Below are 20,922 nucleotides of genomic sequence, written 5' to 3' on the forward strand. Positions count from 1 at the left end.
GTTTACTGGATTATGAAGTTATGGACAGTAAACCAGGAAAGCCCTCAGATTATGATTTTATAAAGCAGATAGAATATGATAAATTATCCATGGTGATTGAGATCAATAAACCAAAAGCTTGCAGCTGTAACTCAACTGAATATTTAGTCATCTTTTTCCCCCTCAAGCTAACAGAGAAATTCTGTCAAGGTGAGGCATCCAAGAGATCTTGTTGGACTAACTTTTGGGCAGGTGAGAAATCAGGTAAACATTTCAAACCTGGTCTCCAATCCAGCTTCTTCTTGTAAGGCTCAATGGGATTTCAGGGAGCGGGTCATTTAAAGAGAGTGCCAGTAATTCAAGATTAAAATGTTTCAAAATATTTATTTGCTGAATGTTGAAACTTGACAGAAGGCAGTTAAGCCCTGATTGAGATATTTACGTTCAATTTAAGATTCTACATTTTAACCAAGTTAATACTGCATTAACTGCTTGTAAACAAACACATTAAGTTCACTTTAATTTCTGTAGACACTTCTGCGATGAATGGTACTTTCTCACGGAATTAATAAACAATTCAAACCTTCATTAACAAGGGGAAACTACGTGATAAAGAAGTAACTAGAGAGAAAGAAATGTCTCTTCTGAATCCTTACAAATGACCCCTTACGTTTCAGATATCTTTTGATGCTGTCTTTAAAAGAAAATGTAAAGATTTAATTTCCTTCATTCTCAAAAGGTAACAGACTGCAGAAAGTACAACTAAAATGTTTAAAGGGCTGGGAAAATGGTGAGAGTGAGGGAGGACTTTATTATTGCCTCCTTCTTCTCCCTAGGAATTAAGAAGATCCTTTAAAAATATATTTTGTTCATTTAAAAAAATGTTTTTGTACACTCGGGCATGGTATACTGATGTTAAATCTAAATAAAGGTAAATTGACTATAGTCTCAGATGACCTTAGGCTGCTTTCCCCTGTGAGGGGGAGAGTTGATTGGTGGTGATTTAACCTGAGGATCACCACACCTGAAGCAAAGTTGAGAAGGCAGTGCCTTCATGAATAACTACAGCTGGTACAGGAATTGAAGCTGTGCTGTTGGCATCACTCCACATCACTAATCATCTGTTCAGCAAACTGAGCTGGCACACTTTGATTAACTCTGCACATAGCTTAAATGTGAAATATGGTGGGTTACTGCATTACACTAGAAAAATCTCACATTGTATTCCAGGATTGTGTTAGATTAGTTGATCTAAGGTAGTGTCTGGTAAGCCATGATAAATATGTGCACCCTTATTGGTGAGGAAAATGGGAGAAAATCACAGTGATCTTCATTGGCACTGTTATTGGTAACTGTATACTAAAGAATCCATTAAGTTCATGCAGAAAGGGTTCCTACCTCACCTAGAATATCGAATGGCAAGAAGTCAGCAATTTGTACCTGCCCCATATTGTGATGGACAAGAAATTAATGTACTCCATTCTGACTTTGTTTAACTATTTGAAGAATGCAACTGCTACATTCTAGTAAATAAAAAGAATTATAACTTTAAAATTTGTACACTTGGACAAGGAAAAGGTTTAATAACCAATCACTGATTTTTTGTTATGGATAGAAATAGTTATAAGATAGTATGTATTGAAGAGGATAGATCAATTAAACATAGCTATTGATTCAATCTGGTTCCAGACTACGAGTAATAAATAACTTAATGTTCCCAATTATTTCACTTTGATTATAAGTATGTAGATACATCTTCAGTACTGCGATGGTCCATTATAATTTCATGCTAGAAACACCATTTGGGAATTGGTCAGGGATGAATTGCTGGATAAAGGTCCTCCAAAGAATGCAATAAAATTATTTTATAATAGACTTTCCATGAGCTTTCTTCTAGCAAGTGTAGTTTTCAGATTTGTAGCCTACACAAAAAAAGAAAAGAATACCTTTAAACAAATTCAAAGCTGTGTACACAGAGACATATATGACGATTATTAAACAACCAAAACTGAACATCACTGATAGAAACTTCTATCGGTCTCCCTTAATATGCACACTATGAATGGACCAATGTTTCTCTCTGTGTCATTCTGTCTGATTCTCTCTCAAGCAGGCCCTCTCTGAACTAAAAATAAATACTTGAAAATAGTTTTCCTGTCAAAGTTAATTGCAACAAAGCTTCAAAGGTTCTCGCTCCAGATTGTTTGGAAGTAATTTAGAAAAGTAAACAAGCCGTAACCACAAAAATATGAGGAACATCATGCCTCAGCTAACAGAAATTTAAGAATACCCTGAAACTCTACCCATTTCCAAGGCTAAGGCCTCCAAGGAAGAACTAATTAAGGATTTCATAAACACAGAAGGCAATTTTATAGATTAGTCTAAGCATCGTGTAGCAAAATATGTAAGCCTTTATGTTAAATGCCTCAGTTTTAACATGTTTTACACCATTGTACATGGTGGATTGACTAAAATTATTAAGTTACTCCAAAAAATTAGCAATATTTTAACTAGTTTTATCTCATCATTGTCTGCTGGTTTTGTTGGTAATTTGTTCCCATTGCCAATGCTTAACAGAATTCTGAATGGCTGCCCTTACATGAAAGTGAAATTTATGCTAACCAAGTGAAAGTACACCATGGAAATTTGCAGCATATGGAGAAATTGAGGTAAAATGGACATGAAATGCATGCAGATGTTTCACTTTTATATTACTAGTAGTTACCATGTACACAGTTTATGGAGGATACATAATGCTGGAGTTGTGATAGTTCTTCAGGAGGTGCAATTTAACAGCAGCTGAGTATGATGATAGAAATTCTGTCTTTGTTGGGTGATACTCATTAATATTTTGATGGCACAATAAAGCCTGCCCAAAACTCAAAACTTCCCTTTAATTTCTCATGTCCCAGAGACACTAAATACTTATATTTCTCTTTTGTTAATTTTTTTGCCTTTTTATTTAAACATGGTGACTGGTGTGGAGCACCAATAAGGCAAGAAGTCTTCAGAGCAGTAAGATTGTCAGTGGCTGCAAATAAGTACAGAACCTGGTTTTATTTAAACAAAAATACCACTTAAATCAAAAGCTGGTTCTGAAAAAATCTTTTCATGAGGTTTGGTGGGAAGTTGACAGGAGAGGTTGCCACAGTGTTATAGACAGGTTCTGAGTGATGGTGGGCATGGAGCTGACAAGAAGTTTAAGTTAAAGTTAATTTATTAGTGTCCTAAGTAGGTTTACATGAACACTGCAATGAGGAACACTCAAATTCAGGACTTTCTATCAGACAAAGCCCAATTTCGACAGAGTTAGATAATCTCAATTTTATAAAATTGTATGGAATATTCAGCACAGGAACAGGTCACATAACTGGTCCATGTCAGTTTTACACTTCACTCGAGCCTTCTCCCGTATTTTCTCATCTAAATCTACCATAACCATATATTCCCTTCTTCAATAAATACAGAAAATGTTGGGAAAACTCCCCAGTGTGGCATGATGCCAGACCTATTTTCCAGTAGATTTTGTTTATATTTCATGTTTCCCGCATCCATAATATTTTACTTTTAATTCCTTTTTCATGTGCCTTAACCATTCCCTGTGGTTGCAAAGTAAGGCAGTAGGTATAATTCCCCTCCAATTCGATTTTCAAGTTTGCTGACGACACCACCATAGTGGGTTGGATCTCAAACAATGACAAGACAGAGTACAGGAAAGAGATAGAAAATCTGGTGAACTAGCGCGGCAACAATAACCTCTCCCTCAATGTCAACAACATGAAGGAGATTGTCATTGACTTCAGGAAACGTAAAGGAGAGTATGCCTGTCTACAACAATGGGAATGAAGCAGAAAGGGTCAAGAGCTTCAAGTTTTTAGGTGTCCAGATCACCAACAACCTGGCCTGGTCCCCCCCATGCCGACACTATAGTTAAGAAAGCCCACCAAAGCCTCTACTTTCTCAGGAGGCTAAAGAAATTTGGCATGTCAGCTACGACTCTCACCAACATTTATAGATGCACCATTGAAAGCATTCTTTCTGGTTATATCACAACTTGGTATAGCTTCTGCTCTGCCCAAGACCGCAAGGAACTACAAAAGGTTGTGAATGTATCCCAATCCATCATGCAAACTAGCCTCCCATCCATTGTCTCAGTTTACACTTCCCACCACCTCGGCAAAGCAGCCAGCATTATTAAGGACCCCATGCACCCCGGACATTCTCTCTTCCATCTTCTTCCATCAGGAAAAAGATACAAAAGTCTGAGATCACATACCAACCGACTCAAGAACAGCTTCTTCCCTGCTGTTGTCAGACTTTTGAATGGACTTACCTTGCATTAAGTTGATCTTTCTCTACACCCTAGCTATGACTGTAATACTACACTCTGCACTGTCTTGTTTCCTTCTCTATGAACAGTATGCTTTGTCCATAAAGCCCGCAAGAAACAATACTTTTCACTGTATGTTAATGTGACAATAATAAGTCAAATCAAATCAAATATAAATAAATCATTACTTATTGGCTGTGGCACACAACAGGAACTGTGTGACTGAAACAACATGGCAGCAGAGTTTAAGGGAAGAATGTGCTAGCTACCTCAGTCTACATATGCAAAACATCAAATACATCATCAGATCTTATATGAAGATTCAGAGGATATGTTGTTTTATAACACAAGGTCCTTCATGTCTTTGATCCTTTTTGTCTTATTCTCAAATTGCAGCTTTGATTGAACCAATAATGTTTGAAGGTACAATTTTGATGTGGGGTTTTCTCATTATAAATATTAATATTCAGGCATTACTTCCAGGTTTGTGATTTTTGAGTAAGAAATATATATTTGTATAAAGAGATAAATAGATATAGGTATGTGTGTTTGGATGTAACACATATGGGCAATTTTTATTTGTGATCAGCTGAATAACATGCTGTTGTTCCATTAGGGTCAGAGTTTAACCTAGATTTCTTCTTTGTAAGAAGCTAATGATACTTTAGTGGAAAGAAAATTGTTGTTGAAACCACTTCCTCTACTGGCAAGACTTTACCAAGACAGAAAAGTTAACTGTGTGCATCTTCCACAGTTAACAATACTCCTGACCATAGCATATCCTGAATTTAGTTAATACTATTGCCTCAGACAGAAAGTTGTGGGTTCATGTCTCTGTCTTGATTTCAACATATATCTAATATAGTATGGAATATATAATCCTTTGGTTGAGGTGCATTTTTCAGAGGAAAGTGATGGAACAGATTATCTGCTATAGTACTGCTGATTACAGATTTGCTCCTACATTTACCCACAGTTGGAAGATTTATGCCTAGAATGCGGCCATTTTGCCCACTGCCTGATAAAAATCATAGCAGCCTAATCCTGCTTTGCGGCTCTTAATCCTTAGTCCTTTAGATTATGGCAATTTATGTGCACAGTTACGTATTTTTTGATATGTGATGACAGTTTCTGTCTCTATCATCCTTTCTGAGAATTCCCGACTCCAACCACCCTCTGGGTAAAAACATTTCACTGCAACTTCCCTTTAATCCTTCTGCCAATTACTTTAACCCAACACCCCTGGTTATTGACCTTTCTCTACGGAAAGTAGGTCCTTCATATCCACTGTATGTGGACCACTCAATTTTACACAGCTCAATTAAATCTCCTCTCAGCCTCCTCTGTTCCAAAGAAAATACCCCCCGCTTATTCAATCTTACCTCACAGCTAGAATTCTCCCAATTCTGGCAACATACTCGCAAAGCTCCTCTGTACCCTCTCCTGTGTGATCACATCCTTCTGGTAATGCTGCATCCAAAATTGTATGCTGTATTCTAGTTATGGCCAAACTAGTCTTTTACACAGTTTCAGCGTGACATTCTGCTCTTATTCACCACATTGGTTAAGAAAGGAAAATATTCCAAGTGCCTTCTTAATCATTTTATCTACCTGTCCTGCTACCTTTAGGGATCTGTGCACCAGCACTCCAAAGTCCCTCTGTTCTACTTCGGTGCATCCAACTATTTATTGTGTATTTCCTCACCTGTATTGCCCCTTCCCCCAATGCATTATATCACACAGCCGGATTCTGCTCACCTGATCAGTCCATTGATATCCACCTATAGTCTATATTGTATTTCTTCACTATCAACCAACAGCCAATCTTTGTATCAGCTGCAAACATATTAATCAAGTCTCCTACACAGGTCTAGATAAATGATACATACTACAAAAAGCAAAGAGTCTAGTACTGTGCCCTGTGCAACCTACCAGACACAGTATTCTAGTTGCAAAAACGTTTGACGATTTCTGCCCTTGGCTTCCTGCCTCTGAGCCAATTTTCGATCCAACTTGCCATTTTCCCTCGAATCTCTCATGAACTCTTACTTTTCTGAGGAGTCTACCATGTAGGACCTTGTCAGAGCTCTTGTTAAAGTCTCTTACATGCTAGCCTCATTGACCTCCCCTAGACATCGCCTCAAAAATTTAGTCATGACGATGACTAAATTTCAGAGTCAGTTGTGGGGAGCTTTGGGATGTTGTGAAATAATGTTGATATTGCAAATACAAATTATTCCTTTAACTAGATTTCATTCGCTAACAAATGCCAGGAAGTGAAACTGGAAATGACAAACTAGCACGTGTTCCACATAGTTCTCTAATGTTACCAGTTGCTTTGGTCGATAACTGATTTGAGATTTCGTCTCCTGTTACTTCTCAGCTCCAAATGCATTGTTCTTTATGCTCTTTCCTTCACCATGCACTGTGTGAAAACAGATTTCCAATTCTAGCACATTCTTTTGATGGAATCCCTGTGTGTTAACCTAATCTCATCTCCTAAATGCAGCTTCCTGCCATTAGCTGAACTTTCTCTTTAATGACACCAGTACCAAGACTGGTTTCTCTTTAAAAATGAAATATATGACATGCTTAAAAAAAACTTGCAGAATTATAGTGAATTTTTTCATTTCCTATTCTTTAAAGTCTATCAACAAAAGTTTTAAATACATTAATCGCTTATTAAAAACACAAAGCAAAGCTATATTTAACTCATACAAACAAGAACACATGGTGAACGCACAATTTCTAAGTCTCTCTTTGCAGCTTCCAATTCTTCTTGAGGGGTTCCCTTATGTCTTTTTCTTCTTTCTCGCATCGACTTAATATGTTGCTGGATCCGTTCTTGCAGTTCTTTATCTTTAGCAGCTCTACAGAAAAAATAAAGCAAGGATAAAATGCAATAAGAAGCTGTTTACAAGGTCCTTGAAACTGTGCAGACAGCAAAACTTAACACTCATATTTTTAGAAGTAAAAATTCCATCATTGGTGATGGATGTAATAGAAAATAAAGTAGAAAATTGTCTAAAGTGTCTGACAAAAAAACTAACTTTTTCAATCTGCTTACAATATGGGTGGCATGGTGGCATAGTGGTTAACACTGCTGCCTTACAGCGTCAATTCTGGCCTTGGGTGAATGTGTTGAGTTTGCATGTTCTCTCCATGGCTGCATGGGTTTCCTCTGGATGTTCTAATTTCCTCCCACGTCCAATGATATGTTGGTTAGGTGGATTCGTCATGCTAAATTGGCCCTTAGAATCAGGGGGACTAGCAGGGTAAAGACATGGAGTTACAGGAATAGGGCCTGGGTGGGATTGTTGTTGGTACAGGCTCGATGGGCTGAATGGTCTCTTTCTGGACTATAGGGATTCTATGATTCTATAACTAATCTCAATTCCTTAAAACCCAAGTCCCTTACGAACATGGCTGATATGTAGAGGACAGAATAATGGTGCTTCATGTTAAAAAGTGTTAAATATACAATACCTCTCTCAACGCTGAAGTGAACACACAGCATAAGGCATCATCCTAAACATTATGATTCGTGTTTTCTTTTGAAATTCATTTACCAGAGAAACTGAAGTAAAAAGTACTGTTTTTTATGAACAAGGAGAAAATAAATGCAATTAAAAATAAAGGGAGGTATTCATGGAAAATGTTTTCAATTAAAGCACAGAAACATATATGATTTCTGTAGGAACTCTAGGATTTCATTGTCTTCATGTCATAGGTTTCTTACTGCTCTTCATCTACAATTTGACATTTTCCTTTCCCCAAGGCTGTCTTGGCATAGTGTGAGCCGAACACTAACAGCCTGACAACTCTCTTCAGAAGATATTACAAAGTACCCTTGGCGCAGTTCAAACATCAAAACAATTCTTCCAGCATGTCAAAAGTCTACTCAGTAGGGTTTCTGTTTCAAATCTATTGTTGCAGAATTTTTTTTAAAAGAGATATTTTTTTCAAGATTCAATGGTGTGTTTTTCTTTTAAGAGGATCATGTACCAGTGTCATGGCCAGTTTCAGCATTGTTGTGAAACATTGCTTAAAAGTTACAATATGAAAGAAAATAGCATATCTGTGTGACAGCAACAAAAGTAACTATTGATAAATTGTGGTAAAGTCCTGCTGAACATAGTTGTATATTATGACAAAAACAGAATCATGCAACAGAAGCAAAATATATTTGCAATTAACTCATTAATACATGTTTAATATCGAATAACATCTGAGCTGTGCAAGGCTCAGCTTTAGTGTTTGGGGATCACATTTCCTCATAGCCAGTAAAACAAAAATAAAATCATCTAAAAAAAAAACTGGTCACATGGGCTAGGTTTGCAAAATTAATTAATTGTATCTTGAAATCAAATTTGCTCACAATAGAACTCTACCACATGGTACACGATGGACAAATACTAAATTGTTTACTTAACATGCCCTGATTTGAGAAAATAAATAAGTGTGCTTGATGTAAGTGTATCAACTTTTTTTCGTAGAATGTGTATTAAACATTGCATTTTGAAGTGGTGATTAATGTAGAGGGCAGGCAAATATTTATGGTTATTTATATGGACTTCTAGAAGGCATTCAATAAAGTTTTTGTAAGAGATTGTTAGCTGGAAGTGAAGTTCACAAAATTGGAGGCAAGTTATTGATCTGGTTAGGAAATTGGCTGATTGGCAAGAGACACAGAGTAGGGTTAATAAGAACATACTCTAATTGGCAAGATGTGGCAGGTTTCCAGGATCTGTGTTGGAACCTCAACTATTCACTGTATTTATTAATGACTCAGGCGATGGAGTAGAAAAAGACAGATATATGTTGTCTGGTCTCCAAGGGCTACATTGTGAGGAGAGGTTAAACAATGAGGATTAAATTCCCTGATATTTAAAGGATTCAAATCCCACTATGGCAACTGGCGGAATTTAGATTCAATTCATAAATCTGTAACATAAAGTTAGTTTCAGACTATGACAACCATCATCAACTGCTGTAAAAAAAACCCTTCTCAGTAATGTCCTTCACAGAAGGAAATCTGCAAACCTTCCCTGCTCTGGCCTATAGGTGACTCCAGATCCACAGCAATATGGTTGATTCTGAAATGGTTGAGCAAGCTACACAGTTCAAGGACAATTAGGGATGGGCAACAAGTGTTTATCTTGCCAGTACACTCACATTCCATGAAAGAATAAAAAGAAATCTTTCTCTAATTGTAGCCAGATAATCACTTACAATGGCTTATTTTCCTGCTCCCATGTTGTTTCCTCCGGTGTCCCCTATTTCTCATTTACATGCTGTTCTTGGCAACATCATCTGATTAGGTTGCACAACATTAGGTTTCACATAGAACCATAGTCATAGAGGTTCACAGCATGGAAACAGGCCCTTTGGCCCAACTTGTCCATGCCACCCTTTTTTTTAAAGCACATAAGCAAGTCCCAATTGCCTGTATTTGGCCCATATCCCTCTATACCCATCTTACCCAATGTAGCTATCGAAACACTTTTTATAAGACAAAATTGTACTCACCTCTACTACAACTCTGGCAGTTCGTTCCAGACACTCACCAGCCTGTGTGTGAAAAAATTGCCCCTCTGGATCATTTTGTATCTCTCCCCTCTCACCTTAAACCTATGCCCTTTAGTTTTAGACTCCCCTACCTTTGGGAAAAGATATTGACTATCTAGCTCATCTATACCCCTCATTATTTTATAGACCTCTGTATGATCATCCTCTCAGCCTCCTATTCTCCAGAGGAAAAAATCCTAGTATATCCAGCCTCTCCTTATAACTCAAACCATCAAGTCCCGTAGCATCCCAGTGAATCTCCCCTGCACTCTTTCTCATTTAATAATATCCTTTTTATAACAGCGTGACCAGAACTGTGCACAGTATTCTGAGTGTGGCCTTACCAATGTCATGTACAACTTCCAACTGTTCCAACTCCTGTATTCAACATTCTGACCAATGAAACCAAGCATGCTGAATGCCTTCTTCACCATTCTGTCCACCTGTGACTCCACTTTCAAGGAGCCAGGAATCTGTACCCCTAGATCTCTTTGTTGTGTAACTCTCCCAATGCCCTACTATTGACTGAGTAAGTCCTGCCCTGGTTCAATCTACCAAAATACATCACCTCGCATGTTTTTTAAAATTTATTTATGAGATGGGGGCGTTTCTGGCTGGGCCAACATTTATTACGCATCTCTAGTTGCCCTGTAGAAGGTGATGGTGAGCTGCCTTCTTGAACTGCTGCAGTCCCTGAGGTGTAGGTACACCCATAGTGCTGTTAGGGAGGGAGTTTTAGGATTCTAACAAAGCAACTGTCAAGGAACAGCAATATATTTCCAAATCAGGATGGGAAGTGGCTTGGATGGAAGCCTTCAGGTAGTGGTGCTCCAGGTATCTGCTACTCTAGTCATTCTAGATGTTAGTGGGGAGGGTTTGGAAGCTGCTCCGTAAGCAACTTTGGTGAGTTTCTGCAGTTCATCTTGTAGTTGGTACACATGGCTGCCACTGGTCATCGGTGGTGGAGGGATTGATTGTTTATGGAAGGGGTAGCAATCAAGTAGGCTGCTTTTTCCTTTTTCCAGGATGGTGGCAAGGTTCTTGAGTGTTGTTGGAGCTCCACTCATCCAGGCAAATGGAGAGTATTCTATTACACTCCTGACTTGTAAATGTCGTACACTGTCAGAACACAGCTCTACCTCACTGCCATCTCCCTTGACTCCTCCATTATTGCTAAATTATCATACTGCTTATTTGACATCCAGTATTGGATGAGCAGAAAGTTCCACCAATTAAATATTGGGAAGACTGAAGTCATTAGACAGAATTCTCCCATGGTCTCACTGATGGGTTCAATGGCGGAATGGGGTGTGTGTGTGTGTATGTGTGTGTGTGTGTGGGGTGTGGAATTTAGTGGGACTGCAAGAACTTGTTTCACACTGGCATGAATTTCCCATGGTACCTTCCGTTGGTGCCTACCATGGCAGATTGGGAGACCTGCTGGAGGTCGGTGTGGAACTGATTTACATTCCCACTAACAGGATGCAAATGAAGGCCAGACCAGAGTTCTCCACCCACATCTGATTCTCAGTGATGCCAGTGGGAAAACACGTCTGTGCAAAACACATCTGGAACAACAGGTCTGGGCTCACCTGAACAATGCCTGGGACTGCCTGCAGAGTTTGGAATGGAGGCTGGCAGCAATTCTGGAATACCACAGCAGCGGGTGAACATCTACAGATTCAGTGTCATTAAGGAGGTCCACCTTCCAGCCTCAGAGTTCTTCTAGAACTCCATCTTTATTTTCAGGAAGACCATCCTCCTTCTTCAATCATGGATCAGTGATATTGGACACCGTTTCAATGTGGATATGATGGCAGACGAAGCACCATTAGGACTGCCCCATCATGGAATGCGGTGCAAAATCACGATTGCATAATTAGTGAGGCCAGGGCTGGAAGATATGGCGTGCTTCACCACCAGCCTCCACAGCAGAAAACACTCAACGTTCTTGCCTCCTGCCACTGGTTTTACTCTCAGATGGGAGAATTCTGTCTGGTCCAGACTTGGTTTCCTAGTTAACAATTCCATCCATTTCCCTGTCAGTGGTCTGAGATTAAGCCAATCTGTTCACAAACCTGGTGTCATAGTTGATCCTAAGATAAGCTTCTGACCTCATGTTTGTGCCATCACTTAGACCACTTATTTCCACCTCTAACATTGCTCAACTTCACTCCTGTCTTAGCTCATCTGATGTTTAAACTCATCCATGCTTTCATTTCTGTCCGGCTTGACTATTGCAATGCACTCCTGGCTGGTCTCCTACATTCTGTCCTCCATAAACTTGAAATCAACTAAAACTCTGCTGCCCGGTTCTTCATTAAAATCCCATTCTCCTATGACCTCTGTGGTCGCTGTGCTACATTGATTCATAGTCAAGCAACACCTTGATTTTAAATTCTCATTCTTCTTTTTAAATCCCTCCATGGTTTTGCCTCCACTTATCTCTGCAATCTCCTGCAATCCCACAACCCTCGGGGGTATCTGCACTCCTATTATTTGAATCTTTTTTGATTTACCAGGTATAATTTCTCCACCATCAGTGGCCAGGTCTTCAGTTGGCTCGACCTGAAATTCTTGAATTCCCTCTCTCCACCTCTCTTTCCTCCTTTAAGACACTTCATAAGATCTGCTTCTTTGACCAAGTTTTTGGTCATTTGATATAATACTTTCTTATGTGACTCAGTGTCATACTTCATTTTATCATCCTCCTATGAAGTGCCTTAGGACATCTCATTAAAGGTGTGATAAGCAACTCTGTTCATGTTATGTGTGAGAGTGCTCCAACCTGAAACACTGGTTTCATGTTTTTTCTATAAGTTAGTGAGAAACACTTGCAGAAACAGTGTGAACACAGATCTCTTTATGAATAAATGCTGTATTTGTTTGTTTAAGTAGAGGAAAGATAATAAAACACTACAAAGAACAATCTTTTGCTTTGGCAAATTAACAGTAAGCACTTGGCCCCTCAAAGACTGAGCACCAAAAGCATCTGTTTCCCCGTATCTAAATTTTGCTGAGACCTCATTTCCCAAGCAACAACCATAAACATATTGGTCAAATCTAGCCAGTGATTACCACAACGTACAGCTTAACTGACCAGAACTTGGGAATTATCTTTGGTTCAGTGAAGAAAACGATCTTTTCCATAAACTGGCTCGCCTTTAGCACCTCAACTCTAGCTGAGAATGTCTGCCCCTGTCTCTCTGTCTTACTGCTGCTTCTTCAACACCTCAACTGCTTCTTAGCTCACAGCACTCTGACTACTAATTGTATCAATTGAAAAGAACATCCTTTTCCCTACTTTTTCTTTTAGGCAGACACAGTTTACAAAATACATGGCAGTTTGATATTACATGTGCAAAAAAAATTAACTTTAATAGCATCTTACCATTGTGGCAGGTGCTCTATTAGTATTATTTGTTATTGTTAAGAAGATTAAAAAGAAAAATATCTACTTCAGTGGAGTGAGCAATTTGCAACTGCCCATAAGAACAGGTCATCTACAATTGCTTGAAAACAGAATGGTACATAAAGGATGCCTATTGAATATTTATATTGTTGTCACAGTATGTATTACTATTTCTATGGATATAACAATAAAAATCTCAGAAAACACACCTTGCTTCTTCCATTTCCTTTTCTGAATACAATGTCTGCCTGGATTCACAGGTAGGCATTCCTTTCAAATCTGCATGTCTCACTAAGCGGTAATAGTTTGGGTCTGTAGCATATGGTGCACTTTTCACGACCTGAGCACAAAAATATCTGACTGCTTAGTACAGAAACAAAATACAACAGATGCCAGAAATCTGAAATAAAACAAGTAGTGCTGGAAATACTCAGCAGATTAGCCTGCAGTTTTGATGATAGGTCATCAACCTGAAATTTCATGGTTTTATTCTTCTTAGATACTGCCTGAGCTGCTGATTTTTTCCAGCATTTTCTATTTTTATATCAGACTACCTCTCAGAAATTAGCATTCATTTATTCTTTATGTCCAAATATCATTAGTAGATTGTAGAATCACATCGGAAAGTTGAAACAATGAATTTTAACAAACAGCTTTGGGACATATTTTTGAATTTCTGGGCCCTCATTGGATTTAGAACATAAGAAATAGGAGCAGGAGTAGGCCATCTAGCCCTTCGAACCTGCCCCGCCATTCAATAAGATCATCGCTGATCTGACGTGGCTCAGTTCCACTTTCCCGCCTTCTCCCCATAACCCTTAATCCCCTTGCCTATCAAAAACCTATCTACCCGCGTCTTAAATATATTTAGCGAGGCAGCCTCCACCACCTCAATGGGCAGAGAATTCCAGAGATTCACCACCCTTTGAGTGAAGAAGTTCCTCCTCAACTCTGTTCTAAACTGCCCCCCCCCCCCCTTATCTTGAGGCTGTGCCCTCTAGTCCTACTGTCCTTTCTGAGCGGGAAGAGCCTCTCCACCTCTATCCTATCCATCCCATTCATCATCTTATACGTCTTAATGAGATCTCCCCTCATTCTTCTAAACTCTAACGAGTACAAGCCTAGTTCTCCCTAGCCTTTCCCCAATCAGTGGTTAGAGCCCACATCATTTACAGAAAAGTTCTGCTGCAGCACATTGCCATCCAGTTGTCCAAACATTTGAATTTTTTAATCTGAAAAAAAAAACTGACAATATTAAATGTATTCTCTTTTAAACAAAACTGGACAGCATTTCACCCAGTATCAAGTCCTGATATCTCAGTCTGTCTGTCTGATGTACCCAATTAGAAAGCAAAATAATGTTTTACAGGGAATGGAACGAGGAGAACAGGACCAAAAATTGCCTTCATCTGTTTCAGATCATCAAAGAAATCCTCCCATCTTCCTCTTAACTGATCTATGCTCCCTTTTGTATCAGTGAGTAATCCTTCCACAACCCCAATGCGTTTCCCATCTTCCTTGGCTCCTTTCATCACATTCCTCCATTAACGTATTTAAGGTTAGATCTATTGCCTTCATATCCCTGTTGCATGCATGAAGCACATTTTTGGAAACCGCACATATCCAAATAATGGATGAAAACTCACAGGCTGGGAATGATTTCCCAATAGGTACTTCATTCATGTGTCAAGGGAAACATAATAGAAACTTTACCTTTTAATGCACTATTAGTGGGTTTGCTAACTTCACTAATGTAAGCCAATTTTCCAAATTTTTATTCCCACAAATTAGTGTCAGAAAATGGTTTAGAACCCAGATTTATTGTGAATTTTCTACACAAGGTAGCTGAGGCACTAGAAATGAAATTAATTTTCAATATTCAATTAGTTTCTTCTCTAAAATTCATTAATGAAATCACAATCAGAGATGCTGCTTGCAAGCAGTTCAATTTTTTCCCTAACTAATTTATTTAAAAAGGCAATGGAGTTTTCAGGCCCCATCACACACTGCTCAAATCTATCATGGCCGGAAACTCTTGTGAGAGGGCCTTGGTAGGGTCCGTGCCAACATGAATCCAGAGCACGATGTTCCCAGGCCTCCCAGCAGACGTAATCAGATTTACGCTCAGCAAGGGCATGAACCTGACTACCACACATTTAAATATAGTTACATATCCAAAATTGGCCTAATGCCAATCTTCTGAGACCATCATATGTTCCCACTGGAGACCGGATGTGAAGGCCACACTGGGAGGTTCAGAAGTTACTGTAGCCTCTGGGTGGTCGGAGGCATGGCAGGACAGTGCCCTGGCACCCTGGAGTTGGCATGGGGTGGACGTGAGGCAAATGCAACCTGAAGGAGCACCGTCTGAAGGGGGCAGCACATATCCTAATAGGAGGGCTCCAATACTGGCAATGCATGTTTGATGGGGATGGAGGGAGAAGGGGAGAGTTCAATGCTCACCGATCTATTTTCGGTGGGGAGAATAATGCCATGATGATAATGGGAGGGCTGGGGGGGGTGCAATGTCCATGGATGGTTGGGGGTGGTCTTCAAAAAGGGCCCCAATCTTTGTAAAGCCAGGCTTGCCAGCATCTTCAGGTTCCTCACAATTACGATGTAAAACATGATCCCCCCCCCTCAAAGAAATGACGCAGTGTGGGGAAATCTCATCTGAAAACCTGTTTGTTTCACTAGGGAGAAATGACACCTCGTCATTTTTTGGAAAATTTCCACCCAGTCATTGATTATTCACCAAATCATGATGGTGAAAAGTTTGCTTGTCTGGACGGGGATTTTTGATTTTATGAATGCCTCCATATAGCTTCCATTATGAACATTTACATATGGATTTTTAATGTTAAATGTTGAGATAACAAACATATCAACAGAAAGAATGTGCTGTGCACGGTTTTGATATATAGAGATATATATTGCACACTTAAGAGATTTGTGAGGTCAATTTTATTCTATCTTCCACCAGCAGTGGTTGCTTTGACGATGTTCATCATCGGGGAGCAGTCTCCAGGGATTAGATAATTATGTTCCAACAAAATCAAGTTGAACTGAACGATTTGAACTGGGTGATACCAGTTATATTTCATTACACATTACAGGAAAAAAAAGATCCTGTTTATCTTTGGCTAGATACTCCTGGACAAGATACTGACATGCAGCTCACAATGGACCAAGTACCTGATCATAGGCAGTGAACCTTGGTTTTGGATTGTTCTGTTGTTACTACCTTGAGGCCGAATCAAATTACAACAAGTAACTCAGCAACTTAACAAAGTAAAAGTGAACCTATTTTGGCAAATGATAAACAAATTCATTTGAAAGTATTAGAAATATTTTGTTTACCAGTTCCTTGTTCCCTTCTGTTGCAGATCTTTGCTTTTGTTCTGTTTCTTTCTTTTCCTGCATTAACTTAGTTTGGTGCCTCCAATCCCTCAATGCTCTGTGGTCTCTGTAAATAAGTGTAATTCTATTTACTCCTATACAAGATCAAGGTAAAACAAAGGCAAATTCAGGTATGGTGGTAAGTAGCATTTGACCAAAGACCTGAACTCAGTTTATAAACTAAAATCATAGCCACTGTGCTTCAGTTTGGTGTGAAATCAGATGGGATGCTCATCTAAATAACAACAGAAACAAGCATGAAGTCTGCCCCTGCAATAGAGCAGGCCAGGTTGGGAGTGTAGGATGCAGACTCACTATTGGCAACTTTATCCCCTGCTAGTAAAAATTGTGAGTCCCAGAACTGGATCATGCCCACCATTTTTAAATGGCTCTGGAGTTGGACCGATTCCACAAAAGTCCAGGCCTAAATGTTTACTTCTACAATTAATTTAAGGTGCAGAGCTGAACACTGCAGAGATTTTCACTGAAACCAGTAATCACTTTTATACCAAACATTTAGGTCACATGGAATTGAGTATTGTTTCCAACCTCTTCAGGCAATTGAGTTCTGAAACTTTGAAAATGATAAGTCATCTTTGTTATTAATAGATGTCCAAGATTACTGCAGTTTTTTATGAAATAATTAAAATCTAGGAATGAATTAAAACTTCTGACTAAGAGATGTTTAAAATATTTAAAACTCTATTTCATATCTGAATGATATTTGTGCTGGTAGAAGCTAAGTTTGAACATAGAAACACAGAAGCAGGAGTAGGCCATTCAGCCCCTTGAGCCCTCTCCAATAAGATATGGCTGCACTATGCCCTAATTCCATGTGCCTGTCCTATACCCCTGCTCGATAAAACTTTGTCCACCTCAGACTTAAACTAGTATCTAGTGCTGTTTGAGGAAGAGAGTTTCAAACTTACCCCACTCTTTGCATATAGAAATGTTTTCTAACCTCTCTCCTGAACAGCTTGGCCCTAATTTTTAGATTATGGCCACTGATTCTTGAGCCTTCAACTAATGAAAAGAGTTTATCTTCATTCAATTGATATATGTGCAGGTAGAAGGTAGGTTTGCATATTGCCTTCGTGGTGCAAGGCCAAATTCACAACAGTGTCTGGCCATACTTGTGTGGTACCGGATCTATTTGGTTTACATTAGATGGTGGATTCATTAATAGTGGCAATTCGCATACATGTAAGATATGTATTTGTGCAGTTCATCTAAGTTCTGAATCTCAAATTTGCATTGTTAGATCAGTTGCTTTTCAACTTGCCAGATCCCAAAATGTTTATAGGGCACTGAGTGTCTTTAAGACAGAGATAGGTAGGTTCTTGATTGATAAGGGGATCCGGAGTTATGGGGAAAAGACAGGAGAATGGGGATGAGAAAAAAATCAGCCATGATTGAATGGCAGAGCAAACTTGATGGGCCGAGTGGCCTAATTCTGCTCCTAGTGCTCTTATATTGGATTATGAGTAACAACAGAAAGGAAATGTGTCTTTCATGATGACAAGGTAAGTGACCAAATACAATATTAATGCTTAAGGATGTAAAAAAAACCAAATACTTCTAAAGTTTTGAAACTGGAAAATGAGGGTGGTGGAATGGTGATGTAGGCATGATGGGAGAATAGCACACTGGGCACTGCCAAGGGGGTAGGGCCAAACCAGGGGGGAGGTAGGAGGGGTGGGGGCTGATGAATAAAGATGCTTTCATGTGTTGCAGTCAAATCCATTACCCCACTTTCAAAAACTGCAGAATCATCGCACTCCTGTGTTTTTAAACACTGCAAGATCCATCTTTTTTCAACTTTCCTTATTTAAACAAATTTCTTAAACCAAACAAAAAACTAAAATTATTTGTCTATGGAATAAATGGAATATCACACAATACAGTGCAATGCAGTGTGTAAGTCCAGATTTTGCATTAAGAATAACATTGAAGCCATCAGCATTTACCATTAGTATGCAGTAAATCTCACAACTTTTGGCATCTACACATGTGCAGTTAAACTCTGAAATTTGGAAGATGTGGTCCAAATTACCTTGCTCTACCGCATGCTGAAGTTGGTGTATTTACCCACTAGTTTTCTGCTAAAAACACCAGAAAAAAAATTAAGACTGATGCATTGGTGAGGTGGAAAGAAAATGTGAAAATTTAATTCACAGGTACGGATTCACATTGCTTAAGCTAATTATGGATAGAAATTTAAAAAAAGTACCTTTCAGCCTCTTTTGTCTCTTTCAACTTCATCTTCTACCTTTTACTTTTCCCTTTTTACTTTGCTTTCTGCACAATGTTTTTACTTCTTAATTGAGCCTATGCGTAGCTCAGTGAGACTTCTTCAATAAGATTGGTGGTATGTTTGTCCTATTCACAGATGCTACAGAGCCCCTACTAATGGCAACATTCTGAAAAGGATCTTTAACTACATCAAGTTGTCACTGAAAAGCCTATGAAAATTCTGATGGCAGCCGGAAGCATAATGAATGACGAGCACTGTTCCTTCACCACTGAACACAAAATCTGGGCCAAGCAGAATTCATATGCAAACAAAAAAGTTTACATAATTTACTAAAGCTTCCAACTAATACAGAAATTATGTTCCTGTTCCCCAATTCCAGTGCACGTGTGTCATCCTTTAAAGTGGACCATTTCTTCATTCAACAACTATCACTTTAACAAACTTTGTTCCGAAAGGAACACAACAATTACACAGTTCAGGTCAAATTTGACTAAAATTTGATTGGCATAATTGTGGCACAGTAAACTCGCGATAAGTCAAATCCAAGGGAAGCTGCATTCAAACGCGGGTTAAACACTCTTCAGGATAGACAAGAAGGCCCAATTTGCCACATGCATGCATCTCTATGTGACACTTCATGTCCACAAATACAGTCTACACTGTATTAGAAATGCTGCATATTGGGTCATTCCAACACTAATTTGATTTTCAGATTTAAATGTTGAATTAAGAACACATAGTAAAACACAATGAACGTGCAAAAACATTTTCCTTTTCTTCTGTTCATACATTATGTCCACTTTCCTGACCAATGCCTCAGGGGTGAGATGCCCTTCATGCTGCCTTCTTGAATCACTGCAGTCCCAGAGGTGTAAGTACACTCAAATTGCTGTTAGGAAGAGAGTACCAGAATGTTGACCTACTGACAGTGAAGGAGCTGCGATATATTTCCAAGTCAAGATAGTGAGTGACTTGGATGGGAAATGTAGTTGTGGAGAACACTGGGTTACAGGGTTGTAAACTGGATAGTATTGCAGTAGATAAGGAGGATGTGCCAGATATTCTTGAGGGTTTGAAAATAGATAAGTCCCCTGGGCCGGACGGGATTTACCCTAGGATTCTCTGGGAGGCAAGAGAGGCGATTGCAGAGCCTCTGGCTCTGATCTTCAGGTCGTCGTTGGTCACAGGTATAGTGCCAGAAGACTGGAGGATAGCGAATGTTGTCCCATTGTTTAAGAAGGGGAATAGAGACTTCCCCGGGAATTATAGACCGGTGAGTTTTACTTCTGTTGTGGGCAAAGTATTAGAAAAAATTATTAGGGATAGGATTTATAGTTATTTAGAGTAATGGATTGATTGGAGATAGCACGGTTTTGTGAAGGGTAGGTCATGCCTTCCTAACCTTATTGAGTTTTTTGAAAAAGTGACCAAAGAGGTGGATGGGGGTAAGGCAGTTGACGTGGTATATATGGACTTTAGTAAGGCGTTTGATAAGGTTCACCATGGAAGGCTTCTGCAGAAAATGCAGATGTATGGGATTGAGGGTGATTTAGTTAATTGGATCAGGAATTGGCTAGCTGATAGAAGACAGAGGGTGGTGGTTGATGGAAAGTATTCGTCATGGAGTTCGGTTACAAGTGGTGTGCCTCAGGGATCTGTTTTGGGGCCACTGCTGTTTGTAATTTTTATAAATGATCTGGATGAGGGTATAGAAAGATGGATTAGTAAATTTGCTGATGACACCAAAGTCAGAGGAGTGGTAGATAGTGAAGGAGTGGTAAATAGTGAAGAGGGGTATCATAGTTTACAGAGAGACTTGGACAAGTTGCAGAGCTGGGCCGAGAGGTGGCAGATGGAGTTTAATGCGGAAAAGTGTGAGGTAATTCACTTCGGCAGGAATAACAGATGTGTAGAGTATAGGGCTAACGGTAGGACTCTGAATAGTGTTGACGAACAGAGGGATCTAGGTGTATATGTGCA

General features: G+C 39.1%; 1 protein-coding gene across 3 annotated transcripts in view; it reads right to left on the bottom strand.

The window, feature by feature from the left end:
- Nucleotides 1-374: 374 nt before the first annotated feature.
- The window catches only part of LOC145354195 (leucine-rich repeat-containing protein 27-like), an 82,338-nt gene continuing 61,790 nt past the window's right edge, over nucleotides 375-20,922 (bottom strand). For all 3 annotated transcript variants that reach the window (XM_080205271.1, XM_080205270.1, XM_080205272.1), the window contains 4 exons: nucleotides 16,650-16,755; nucleotides 13,499-13,629; nucleotides 7,053-7,179; nucleotides 375-1,901 (listed from right to left, as the gene is read on the bottom strand). In XM_080205271.1, coding sequence (XP_080061397.1) covers nucleotides 1,845-1,901; nucleotides 7,053-7,179; nucleotides 13,499-13,629; nucleotides 16,650-16,755 — 421 coding nt within the window. In that variant the 3' untranslated portion in view covers nucleotides 375-1,844. The remainder of the gene's footprint in view (nucleotides 1,902-7,052; nucleotides 7,180-13,498; nucleotides 13,630-16,649; nucleotides 16,756-20,922) is intronic.

Source organism: Carcharhinus amblyrhynchos, chromosome 17 (genome assembly GCF_965287045.1).
Source record: "Carcharhinus amblyrhynchos chromosome 17, sCarAmb.v2.hapA, whole genome shotgun sequence".
In the NCBI taxonomy this organism is placed as follows: Eukaryota; Metazoa; Chordata; class Chondrichthyes; order Carcharhiniformes; family Carcharhinidae; genus Carcharhinus; species Carcharhinus amblyrhynchos.